At 37.8% G+C, this 13,257-nt stretch overlaps 1 protein-coding gene across 7 annotated transcripts in view; it reads left to right on the top strand.

Annotated features, from left to right (window-relative positions):
• The window catches only part of atf2 (activating transcription factor 2), a 106,568-nt gene that overhangs the window by 72,966 nt on the left and 20,345 nt on the right, over positions 1–13,257 (top strand). For all 7 annotated transcript variants that reach the window (XR_013547556.1, XM_078403986.1, XM_078403980.1 and 4 more), the window contains one exon: positions 8,754–8,903. Coding sequence is in view for 6 of the 7 variants with exons in the window: in XM_078403986.1 (XP_078260112.1) it covers positions 8,754–8,903 (150 nt within the window). In the remaining variant the exon portion in view is untranslated. The remainder of the gene's footprint in view (positions 1–8,753; positions 8,904–13,257) is intronic.

Here is a 13,257-nt window from a genome sequence, read left to right as displayed (position 1 = left end):
TCTCTGCAGTAAAGTCAAAGACTTTGCAAATCACTGTGTTGCTGTAGAAAGAACAATCTAAATTGGCACACTGTTCCATTCGGAATCTGATAAAACATTTTCATCTGCATGATAGCTGTATTACCTGTCAACAATTCATCTGAATAGATCTTTACCAATTTCATGGTTCAAATCAGTTTTTGATGTGTTGTGCAGAATTTTACCAATAAATTCAAACATGTACATGACCTCATTCATGAAACTAAAATAGTTGCTATGAAGATGGACTTTACATAATATTACAGATTCTGAATGTTCTTAACTGCTGGTTTTGATTATTGATAGAAAGATCAAGTAATTGGTAATGTCTTTGCTCATATTGTAGAGTTATCAGTGAATGTTTTAATTCTATATTTTATCAGGCAATTAAAATATTATGCACATTTCCTTATAACACCAAAAAGGCCACTTTATGCTTTCTTTCTCTATTCATAGATGCAGCTTGAATTGCTCAATATTTCAAGTGTTTTTGTTTATAATTTCAGATTTCCAGCAATTGGAGATTTATACTTTTCAATTATAGATTTTTTTATGTTCTAATAATATGAATAGCTGATAAATAATTAGTCTTTAGAATTAAAAGTCAGCATTTAGTGTTCCACTAAATAATTTTAATTTATCATTTTTCATTCCTTTTAATTTATTGGGGGGGAAAAAATCATAACTGAGCTGCAGGAAGTTGGTAGATGGAGTACAATGTAAGGAAATGTGAGGTTATTTGCTTTGGAAAGTGGAATGAAGGTCAAATTCCAGTGAGACTACAACGTGTTGCCCTACAAAGGGATCTGAGGGGCTCTGTAAAAAACACTCAAGATTAACATTCAGGTGCATTACCCAATTAGGAAGGTAACTGAAATGTTGATCAGAATTCCAAGAAGTATGAAATATAAAAGTCAGAAAATTCTGATGCAACTTTGCAGGGCTTTAGAGAGATCAAACCTGGAGCAATGCACAGTTTTAGATTCCATATTTAAGTAAGGTTGTACTTGCAGTGCAGAGCGGTTCAATATGTTGATTCCTGTGATGAAAAGATTAACACAAGTAGAAAAATTGGGCCCAACCTCCCAGGAATCTAGAAGAACAAGACATATTTGAAACATATCAAGTTCTGAGGGAAATTGAAAGAATGGACACTGAGAGAAAGTTTTCCGTGGAGCTATCTAGAACTAGGAGGATATATTGAAGGCAGAGACTAAAATATTTAAGCCGCATGAAATCAAGGGGTGTGGGGAGAGAGTGAAACAGGGATTTAAATCAAGGTTGGATTAGCCATGATTTTATTGAATAGTGCACTAATCTTGAGAGGCCCACATGCATACTCCTGTTCCTGCAGATCGTGGCTAATCCATTTTAATCTCAATTCCTGCTTCCAACTCGCACCGTTAATTTCCTGCTCCTGTTGACTATATTCTTAAATTCAATTCAGTTGATAAAGCAGATTTTATTCCTGATACTTGATTTGCAACTTATACCACATTGTGCTATCCATTCTAGTTTCTTAATAATTCCTAAAATCAATGAATTTTGAGATACTTGGAACATTTTCTAAAACAGGTTTTAATTTTTTTTTCCTTCACGTTGCTAATATTTACTCAGTTGTTTGTCCACTATATATCCTGATAGTAGAATTGTTTTTTTTTTTTGCTTAGAGTATTTACTAATCTCTTTGCTCCCTTGCTGTAAACATGCAGTTTGTGCCTGAAAAAACTTTCACTTCCAATGTAACACCAAACATTCTTTTTGAAAGATTTTACAGCTATTTATCACCAGTTGTGATGGGATGGGAGCATTTCATTTTAAAAGTTAAAATGTTTATCTTAAACATTTATAATAATAATAATAATAATAATAATAATAATATTCATTTATTGTCATTGCAACGAGTACAACGAAATTAAAAAATAGCCAATCCTGACGGTGCGTACAAACATATATGCAATAAATGCAAAAACAAATAAATACATAAATACAATTAAATACAATTATATTAAGTACAAGATTTTTTAACGGTGTTGCCTAGTGCAAAGGTAGTGTTCAGTTCTCGTATGGCCCTGGGGTAAAAACTGTTCTTAAGTCTGTTTGTTCGGGATTTGATCGACCTGAAACGTCGACCAGAGGGCAGATGAACAAACAGACGGTGGCCGGGGTGGGATGGATCTTTTATTATTTTGCCTGCTCTACTGAGGCAGCGTAGGCTGAACAGGTGCTCCAGGGAGGGCAGTGAGCAGCCGATGATCTTCTGTTAATGTTTAAAAATAAAATTGTATCTGTGAATATGATTTTTTATATTTACTAATATCCTGTTAAATATTAAGACAATTCATGACAATATTTACTTGGACGTGCTTTTCAATGTATGAACTAAATCCTTAAGAACATTTTGCATTCAAATTTAAATGTTCAACTTGCACAAACGATGTATTTTAAATGGTTGAAGTTAAATTATTTATCACAACTTAATGTTTTAACCATAAATTGCTGCCTTTGTTTGTGTAGACTAATTTAAACAACCTTTAAAATTGATTGGAGGAAAAATATTGAGAGAAATTTTCAAGATAATTTTACATTTATTTTGTTGGCATAGTTTTTAATGTATGAACAGAATCTTTTAAAATATCTTGCACGCAAATTTAACTATTCAGCATAAAATCTCCTTCAGGATTTGTAATTTTAAAAACATTTCATCAATAATCCTATTAACAAAGCAATAAACAACTGTACCTATTTTCAAGTCGAATTTACTGCGGTGTTATAAATTGAAAGCAATTTTGCAAAAGTTTTCATTTAATATATTTATTCTTCTATTTTAAAGTCTGAAATTTTATTTTCAGGTTGAAGTAATGTGTTCCAGTCTTAAAATGTATGTTCATCATTTCAACTCAGGCACATTGAAATTATAATTTGCCCATTGAGCAAGATTGTATTATTTTATTTTAAAATTACTTGTATAAAAGGTGAATATCCGAATTGAGATGGAAAAGGAAGTTTACCGAAATGCTAATTAAATATTGTACTTGTTGTAAAAGTCAGGGAAATGGTAGACAAATACTTTATGTACATTACCATGAACATAAAGTTATTTACATGCTAGGTTATTGTTAATTTATGGAAGTATTTGAAGACTATAGATTTGGTCATTCAGGTTCACCAATCACTCTTGGTTAGGTTGAGTTAATTCTCAAAAGGATTGAAGTAATGTATTCCTAGTTAGGAGGGGAAAATGGGACAACTACTTTCCTCTGCTAAAATTGTACCTCTTGTAAATCTAGCAGGCAGTGACATTGTCAGTGATGATTCGTTTAGTTTAGAGATACAGCGCGGAACAGGGTCCGTGCCTACCAGCAATCCCTGCATATTAACACTATCCTACACCCACTAGGGACAATTTTTACATTTACTAAGCCAATTAAGCTCCATACCTGTACGTCTTTGGAGTGTGGGAGGAAACCGATGATCCTGATCCTGATCCTTGAAGACAGAAAAGGGTGAAATTATTATGGGTAACAAGGAAATGGCAGAAGAGTTGAACAGGTACTTTGGATCTGTCTTCACTAAGGAAGGCACAAACAATCTCCCAGATGTACTACAAGACAGAGGATCCAGGGAGACAGAGGAATTGAAATAAATTTGCATTAGGCTAGAAATAGTATTGGGTAGACTGATGGGACTGAAGGCTGATAAATCCCTAGGCCCTGATGGTCTGCATCCCAGGGTACTCAAGGAGGTGGCTCTAGAAATCGTGGACGCATTGGTGATCATTTTCCAATGTTCAATAGATTCAGGATCAGTTCCTGTGGATTCGAGGGTAGCTAATGTTATCCCACTTTTCAAAAAAGGAGCGAGAGAGAAAACGGGGAATTATCGACCAGTTAGCCTGACATCGGTGGAGGGGAAGATGCTGGAGTCAATTATTAGAGGTAATAACGGCTGATTTGGATAGCAGTAAAAGGATTGGTCCAAGTCAGCATGGATTTATGATGGGGAAATCCTGCTTGATTAATCTTCTGGAATTTTTTGAGGATGGGACAAGTAAAATGGATGAAGGAGAGCCAGTGGATGTAGTGTATCTAGACTTTCAGAAAGCCTTTGATAAGGTCGCATACGGGAGATTGGTGAGCAAACTTGGAGCACATGGTATTGGGGGTAGGGTATTGACATGGATAGAGAATTGATTTATTCACAAAATGCTGGAGTAACTCAGCAGGTCAGGCAGCATCTCGGGAGAGAAGGAATGGGTGACGTTCTTCAGTCTGAAGAAGGGTCTCGACCCGAAACGTCACCCATTCCTTCTCTCCCGAGATGCTGCCTGACCTGCTGAGTTACTCCAGCATTTTGTGAATAAATCGAATTGTACCAGCATCTGCAGTTATTTTCTTATACATATGGATAGAGAATTGGTTGGCAGACAGCTAGCAAAGAGTGGGAATAAACGGGTCCTTTTCAGAATGGCAGGCAGTGGCGAGTGGAGTGCCGCAAGGATCGGTGCTGGGGCCGCAACGATTTACAATATATATTAATGATTTGGATGATGGAATTAGAAGTAACACTAGCAAGTTTGCAGATGACACAAAGCTGGGTGGCAGTGTGAACTGTGAAGAGGATGTTAGGAAGTTGCAGGGTGACTTGGACAGGTTGAGTGAGTGGGCAGATGCAGTATAATGTAGATAAATGTGAGGTTATCTACTTTGGCGGCAAAAACAAGGAGGCAGATTATTATCTCAATGGTGTCAGACTAGGTAAAGGGGAAGTGCAACGAGACCTGGGTGTTTTTGTACACCAGTCACTGAAAGTAAGCGTGCCGGTGCAGCAGGCAGTGAAGAAAGCTAATGGCATGTTGGCTTTCATAACGAGAGGATTTGGATTATAGGAGCAAAGAGGTACTTCTGCAGTGAGACCACATCTGGAGTATTGTGTGCAGTTTTGACTCCTAATTTGAGGAAGGACATCCTTGGTATTGAGGCAGTGCAGTGTAGGTTCACGAGGTTAATCCCTGGGATGGCGTGACTGACATATAAGGAAAGATTGGAAAGACTGGGCTTATATTCACTGGAGTTTAGAAAGATGAGAGGGGATCTGAAAGAGACGTATAAAATTATAAAAGGACTGGACAAGCTAGATGCAGGAAAAATGGTCCCAATGTTGGGGGTCCAGAACCAAGGGCCACAGTCTAAGAATAAAGGTAAGGCCATTTAAAACTGAGGTGAGAGGAAACCTTTTCACCCAGAGAGTTGTGAATTTGTGGAATTCTCTGCCACAGAAGGCAGTGGAGGCCAATTCACTGGATGAATTTAAAAGAGAGTTAGATAGAGCTCTAGGGGCTAGTGGAATCAAGGGATATGGGGAGAAGGCAGGCACAGGTTCCTGACTGTGGATGATCAGCCATGATCATAATGAATGGCGGTGCTGGTTCGAAGGGCCAAACGGCCTCCCCCGCACCTATTTTCTATGTTTCTATCTCAAAGAAAAACCACGCAGGTCACAGGGAGAACGTACAAACTCTGTACAGACAGTACCCGTGGTCGGGATCAAACCTGGGTCTCTGGCGCTGCATTCGCTGTAAGGCAGCAACTCTACCGCTGCACCACCGTGCCGCCCATTGAATGAAGATGTATCTTTTAGAATTCTTCTTTCTGATGAATACAGCATGATATGCAGCCATTTGGGGAAGTAGAAGACCAATATGGCATGTTTAAAATATAAACTACATCTGCTTTGTGTTCAGTTGTCGAATACTGTTAAAAAAAAATTATTGACATCCAAAAGGTTACTTGTGTAAAATCTTACTAACCTGTTTGCAAAAACAAGAATTTCACGGTACACGTGATAATAAAGAACCATTAAAGTAAAACATGAGTTTCACAACAAAGGTGTTGGCAGACAAAGATATCCATTAGCTCTATGGATACTCTCAAAAACCTTTTGGAAACAGTTTGATTTTCTTAAGAAAACTTTAAAATATGCATAATGATGAAAACTAACCTGATACGGTTGGGTAATTTTATTCTATTTTCTACCCCATTATACATCCAATTTACTGCTTTATGGACTTCAAATTTGAGAAAGAGTCACTTTGTTCAGGTGCTTATAGAGTCAGCATCTTGTTTTTTTAAAGATTTGGGTAAAATAAAAATGCCAAAACCATTTAGAAAATAATTTCTTAACTCTCAAAAGCTGTAATTATTCTGAAAAAGTCATTTAGGTCTTTTATGAGATTTATACTATTGGGGAAAACAAAAGATGCAGCATAAATAGCTAATTTAACACCTTCATCTTCCACACAACGTTGCTTGATTCGGGAGTATTTGCTTAAGACTGGGTGTTGCACATAACATACTTCTATTTAATAAATATGAAAAGGGATACCGGGGATTACAGACCAACTAGGCTAATGTCTTAGACGATTGTCCAATACCAACTGGAATCGTTAATTATGGTTAATTTAGAGATACTGTGCGGAAACGAGCCCTTCGGCTCACTGAGTCCACATCGACCCGCGATCCCCTCACACTAACGCTACCCCACACGCATCAAAGCCAATTAACCTACAAACCTGTATGTCTTTGAAGTGTGGGAGGAAACCGGAGATCCCGGAGAATACCCACGCAGGTCACGGGGAGAACATACAAACTTTCCAGACAAACACCTGTAATCAGGATAGAACCTGGGTCTCTGGCATTGTAAGGGAGGAACTCTACCACTGCACCACTGTGCCGCCAATAGCTTGATTGAACGCTTGAAAACATTTCAGATGGTCAGAGAAAATCAGCCTGAATTTCTAAGTAGTACTTGGGCCTGACTAACTTGATTGAATCTTTTGAAGAGGTGACTAAGTAGTGGACTGAGTTACATATGTGGATTACTGAATGCATATGGTTAAGACTCATAAGAATCTGCTTGCTAAAGTTGGAAGGTAATATTTGACCAGACAAAAAAATGGGAGATAGGGAATTTGGATATTCAATAGATGCTAATGTAGGCTGGGTTTGAGTTTTGAATTCCCAAGTTTGTGTTGGAACTTCAACAATTCGTTGTATTTGAAAGTAATATACATGATGGCATGTCAGTCTTGTATCCAAATATGCAAATGACATACAGGAAAACTATATTGTCAACTGCAAGAAAAGGCATTTAATTGCAGTGATATTTTAATTGTTATGTAAACAGACAAAAACGTGGCAAACAAATTTTATTGCATTCAGTAATTAAGTCACCACATTTGGAACTAAAATAGAACCATGCATTTTCAACATCTTAAAAATCTAGAGATTTAAGGATGCACATGCACTGATCAGTAAAATCTCATGGCAAGGGAGGAAGGCTGTGTCTAGAGGACAAGAATACAATAATTCAAAGTTATTGTACACCATAGAGTCCTTGCATGATGGTAATTTGTGCACCAGGTTTTGAACTGCTTCAGTTGACATTTAACAAAGAAACATAGAAAATAGGTGCAGGAGTAGGCCATTCGACTCTTCAAGCCAGCACCTCCATCCAAAATCAGTACCTCATTCCTGCTTTTTTCCATATCCCTTAATTTCGTTAGCCCTGAGCTAAATCTAATTCTTGAAAACATCCAGTGAATTGGCCTCCACTGCCTTCCATGGCAGAGAATTCCACAGATTCACTACTCTCTGGGTGAAAAACTTTTACCTCATCTCAGTCCTAAATGGCCTACCCCTTATTTTTAAACAGTGACCCCTGATTCTGGACTCTCCTAACATGGGGAACATTTTTCCTGCACCTAGCCTGTCCATCCCTTAACATTCTCCAACTGATAAGTTAGGAATTAACATTTGTGCATATGTCAGAATTCAAGCTTGTTTTTATGGAGGTGTGTCCGTAAGTCATTGTAACATCAGTAGTTCATTTACAAACTAGGCTGAATGCCATGTAGTTTAAAAGTCTTTGGGATAATTGATCAAAGTTTTAATGTTTTTAATTAGAATATAGAGGGTTGAGAGAAATTATTTCCACGTTAAGAAACATAGGGCAGGGTATGTGGTCTAAAAATGTAGAGGCCTTTCAGGATAAGAAATTGGAAACATGTACAATGCATGATAGAAGAATGAAACTCGTCAGTTAATAATGGTAATTGTTTCATATTTTTAACTTAAAATTTGGTAATGTTAATCACCTAAGTTTGTTAATCACCTAAGTTTTGGAGACAAAATCAGATTAGGTCATATATCAGCCATGATTTAATTGAGTGGTAGAACAAACTGAAGGTGTCAAGTTGACTATGTGTACCCATTTTTCCCAAACCATTTCTGATTAAATTTGTCATGGCGGAAGTCATCTTCATCCAAATGGAATAGGTGTGTCCAAATGGAGAGGAGATTAGCAATCCAACCCCATGCTTTTCCCTCACTACCCAGTTACACACTACCCAAATTAATTTTAATAGAACAGCAATAGTTGACCAGCTTGACTGATGATTTGGTACTTTGTCCAATGCATGTAAATCTTTCAGATTCTGTTTTAAGTAAATTATAAAACAGCACATGTTTCAGTTTGCAGACACTCCAAACTATTACAAAAAAATATTTGTAACGCTATACGAGGAACTTAAAACAGTTTGTACTTTCAGTTTATATTTAAAGAGTCTGCCCAGTGTATCTACAGATACAGAGTTCTGTATTTGGATATTCTCTTGAGTCTTAACTGATATATTTTGGTATACCAGTGAAACTGCTGGTTTGGTTTGTTTTTTGCAGCGACTGAAGGCAGCTTTAACACAACAGCTTCCTCAGGTTACTAATGGTAACAATGCCATGGGCCAAACAAGTGGAACCGTGAGGATCCAGACAAAGGAAAGTCATGTACAGTCACTTCAGCAGGCTGCAACGTCGACGACTCAACCAGTGGTATGTAAGACTATGAGAATGAACTAACGAGATGCATTTTTTATCCATCGGAAAAAATTGCTCTAAACATGCTCTTCATATTTGATGTGCATATGGTTATCATGATAGTTTTTGACATTCTTATCAAGTGTTTTAATGTCACGTGTCCCAAAACAGAGCAACAAAATTATTACTTGCAACAGCACAACAGGTATGCAAACATAGCACTCTGTAAACACCATAATAAATAACAAAAATGTTGAATGTGTGTGTGTGTGTGCTGCCTATACATTCCCCTGAAAAGTAGCTGCGATTTCTTCCCATTGAATTTCAGATATAACTTTCAATTCTGTCAGGATCATATTTCAGATTAAACACACAGTAAAGAATTAGCAAAGAAAATCTGACACATCTGTAACTGGTGGTCACTTCACTCCTGTCAGTTTTGTTACTCAGCAGGCAATGAAGCTCAGCAACTAAATTTTATCTGACATCAATTTTCCCAATCCATTGTCTATATTTTCCTGAACTCACTAAGGTCAGTTAATCACACTTGTAACAGTGGTAGCATTTGCAAATGTCATTATACTCAGTACTGATCTGGAAATAATAGAAGTATTTTTCATCTGCAATTTCTGTTAAAGGTGGATCAATGTAAATTTGTCATGCTGTAATTACTTCCCCCTGTTTCCCCAACCCTTGTCACTGCAGTCCACCTACCCAATCAAACCAAAACATCATGTCAAGTTCGAGGAGAATTTCTAGTGCATCAGCAAGTTCTGTTGTCCACATTTATAATGGAAATACTGCAACTGAAATCTAAATTACATCTGACGTTCTACTCCATTTATCCTTTGGCTTCTCATGTCACTTTACCTGAACACTACATTTCATCTTCTCTCCCTATGTGCATACTACAGGAGATTAACTATATGGGAGGTTCATTACTGTCCATTCCAAAGAACATCGGTTTACTGCTGCACTGAGTGTCATTTCGATTTCTAACTTCCAATGCATGCACAAATTTTCATTTTTGTACCCTTTTAAAGAAACTTGAAAGAATGCATAGCCAAAACATTTTTCTTTCAAACATCTCTCAATATATTTGTCAAATAAAGTATGCTTTTTACAAATGCATGCTAATTCAATTGACCCATATAATTTTAAGATGTTTCACCCATACAATAGACTCTGAAGGTTTAGCCAATAACTACGGGTGCTGCACTGTAAGGAGTTTGTACGTTCTCCCTGTGACCTGCGTGGGTTTTCTCCGAGATCTTCGGTTTCCTCCCACACTCCAAAGACGTACAGGTATGTAGGTTAATTGACTGGGTAAAATGTAAAAATTGTCCCTAGTGTGTGTAGGATAGTGTTAATGTGCGGGGATCGCTGGGCGGCGCGGACTTGGTGGGCCGAAAAGGCCTGTTTCCGCGCTGTATATATATGATATGATATGATGATACAAATATTAGCCTGATTAAAGTTACTTAATTTATCCATTTACATTCTTTAAAACCCTATTAAATATTTGTAACCTTCTTGTCTTTCTCCACCCACAACACACAGGCAATGCTTTCATTTCACTCCAGCTATCGGGAAGATGGTATAGGAGTTTGAAAACTCTGACCTCCAGGTTTACGAATAGCTACTTCCCAGCAACCATTTGACTCTTGAGCACTGCAAACACCATAGGCAGAACTATGAACTGCCTTGCTTGCACTAACGACTTCAAGCTTTTTTTACACTAATACTGAGGTTTTAAATTTATTGAACTCCTTTTGTTTATTATGTTATCCATGAGTACTGTATTAACAGAACTGTTGAGCTACTGCAGGTAAGAATTTCATTGTTCCATTTTTCGGTATATATGCCAATCTCACAACTCCCTTGACTCTTGACATCTATATCCAAAGACTTTAGAGATATAGTGCGGAAACAGGCCCTCCGGCCCACTGAGTCCGGATCGACCAGCCACCCCCACACACTGGCACTATCCTCGGGACAACTTATAATTATAGCAAATCAGTTAACATACAAACCTGTACTTCTTTGGAGTGTGAGAGGAAACCAGAAGTCCTGAAAAATACCCACGCAGGTCACAGGGAGAACGTACAAACTCTGTACAGACAAGCGCCCATGGTCAGGATTGAGCCTGGGCATCTGGTGCCATAAGGCAGCAACTCTACCTCTGCGCCACCGTGCCCCTTCTCCGACACCTCAACATTTTAGGCACTATTTTGGGTTGACGTAAGCAGCTGTGGTTTTTCCACGGATGATAAAGGGATGATAGGTTGGGTGGGGTGGGAGAAGGTGGATATGGAAAGAAAAAAGTGGGAACATGAGAAGTGAGTTGTACATTGGGTTTTTATTATGGTATATGTGCCACGTTAAAATATGTGCCTATATATAGTAAAGATTAAATCCTTTTCACCTGGTAAATTATAAATGTATCTTCTTATCCCCAAGATAAAAGGCATTGAGTGCAAAGAAATAAAACAATCGGTTATTTTGAGGCAGAAAAGGTGGTTATTTGCTCAATCACTCTACTTGCAACTTTCTGAGAGTGTAATCACTTTAATCTACTTTAAATCATTTCCTTTTATCCATTCATTTTTCCTTTTTCCGATTCTTTTAAAAAGCTATTCTGGATTTTGCTTCCAGCACAATACCTACCTGATGGGATGTTCTATCGCTCAAAACCACTTTTATGAAAATCTCTTTTTTTAAACAACAGTATCTTGACCTTTGTTTACTGCCCCATTAATCAACGCTTTTATATACACCAGCTACTGATTCACTTCCCCATTTCTCTTACAAAGCCATTATAATGGATGCCTCTTTGTCTCCCCTTAACCTTTGGGTAAAAAGAATCACATTTTCTCTCGCTTTTCCTCATAAGTTTACATTCCTAGAATCATATTAAATTTTATAACCTTCCTTGTACAACAGGCATAATATTTTACAACAGCTTAATTAGAATATTTTAAAACACCCAAGGAGGCTATTCAGCTTATGCAAAGATATGATGTGAGCAGAAGGAAAGAGCTGTTTGAGATAACTTGATCACTGCTGCTTGTTATTAGTTTTCTGAGAAAGACACATGGCAGAACATGCTCGGTCAATTGCATATCCTGTGTCACCGAGACAAGAACATGTGTGAATGGTGTCATGAGCTGAATGAGTTCATCCCTGAGGTTTTGAAGATTGTTCTCCTGCTAATGTCAATTCATCACACTCATGAGGCTGTGAACAATATCGCCTTTTACTCCTCTGGTTTCCAAGGGTGTAGGAATGAGGGAATTGGTGACTGATGAAGACAAGTTTTGGTTTTATGGAAAGAAATGTGATGAAATTGGCCAGTTGCAAAGGTTTATCAGACAGATAACATTTTTGGTGATGGAAGTAGGAAAATAACTGCAGATGCTGGTACATATTCTTCAGTCTGAAGAAGGGTCTCGACCCGAAACATCACCCATTCCTTCTCTCCTGAGATGCTGCCTGACCTGCTGAGTTACTCCAGCATTTTGTGATACCTGCATTTTTGGTGATGGTGATCGGAAGTAAAACATAACTATAAAATCATGAGGAGAATAGATAGTGTGAATGCACAGTCTTTAACCCAGCATAGGGAAATCAGGGATAAGAGGACATAGGTTTAACATGAGAGGGGAAAGATTTAATAGGAACATGAGGGGCAATTTCTTGCACACAAAGGGTGGAGGATATATAGAATGAGCTGGTACTATAACATTTCAAAGACATTGGGACAGGTACATGGATTGGAAAGGTTTAAGGGATATGGGCCAAAAGTGGGACTAGCGTAGTTGGAGCATTTTGGTCAGCATGGACTGGTTGAGCCAAAGGGCATGTTTCTATGCTGTATGGCTCTATGACTCTATAACGTTAGATAAATCTATGGCATATCCTGGTTCACTGATATATTGGCTATTGTAAATTGCCACTCGTAGGCAAGTGGCAAAATAATCCAATAGGGAGGTTGGTGAGAGTGAAAAGGTCGCAGGGCTACTGATTAACAAGATGATGTGTATTTCGACTGATGGGATTACTTTGCTCAGAGCAGGCATGAATTCATTGAGTTGTAATAAGTATATTAAGTTCTGGAATTTCCAAATTGTGGAGAAGATGGTTTTGTGAAGCAAAAGTGGATAAGGAATAGTTCCAGAAGGGAAATCATCAGAGGACTGGCTAGTCTTAGGAGAAGACGTAGAGAGGGTTCACTTGTTTTTTTTCTCTATTGAAGTCAGATCACAATTATTTTATACCATGGACATCCATACATCCATCATCTTGTGGATGATCATTTTGATCATCCACAAGATGATCCCTTTATATCAATAACCTCTGCAGGTTCGAC

This window comes from Rhinoraja longicauda, chromosome 8, assembly GCF_053455715.1.
Source record: "Rhinoraja longicauda isolate Sanriku21f chromosome 8, sRhiLon1.1, whole genome shotgun sequence".
Lineage (NCBI taxonomy): Eukaryota > Metazoa > Chordata > Chondrichthyes > Rajiformes > Arhynchobatidae > Rhinoraja > Rhinoraja longicauda.
The sequence above is the reverse complement of the archived record's forward strand: the minus strand, read 5'-3'. Positions and strand labels throughout refer to the sequence as shown.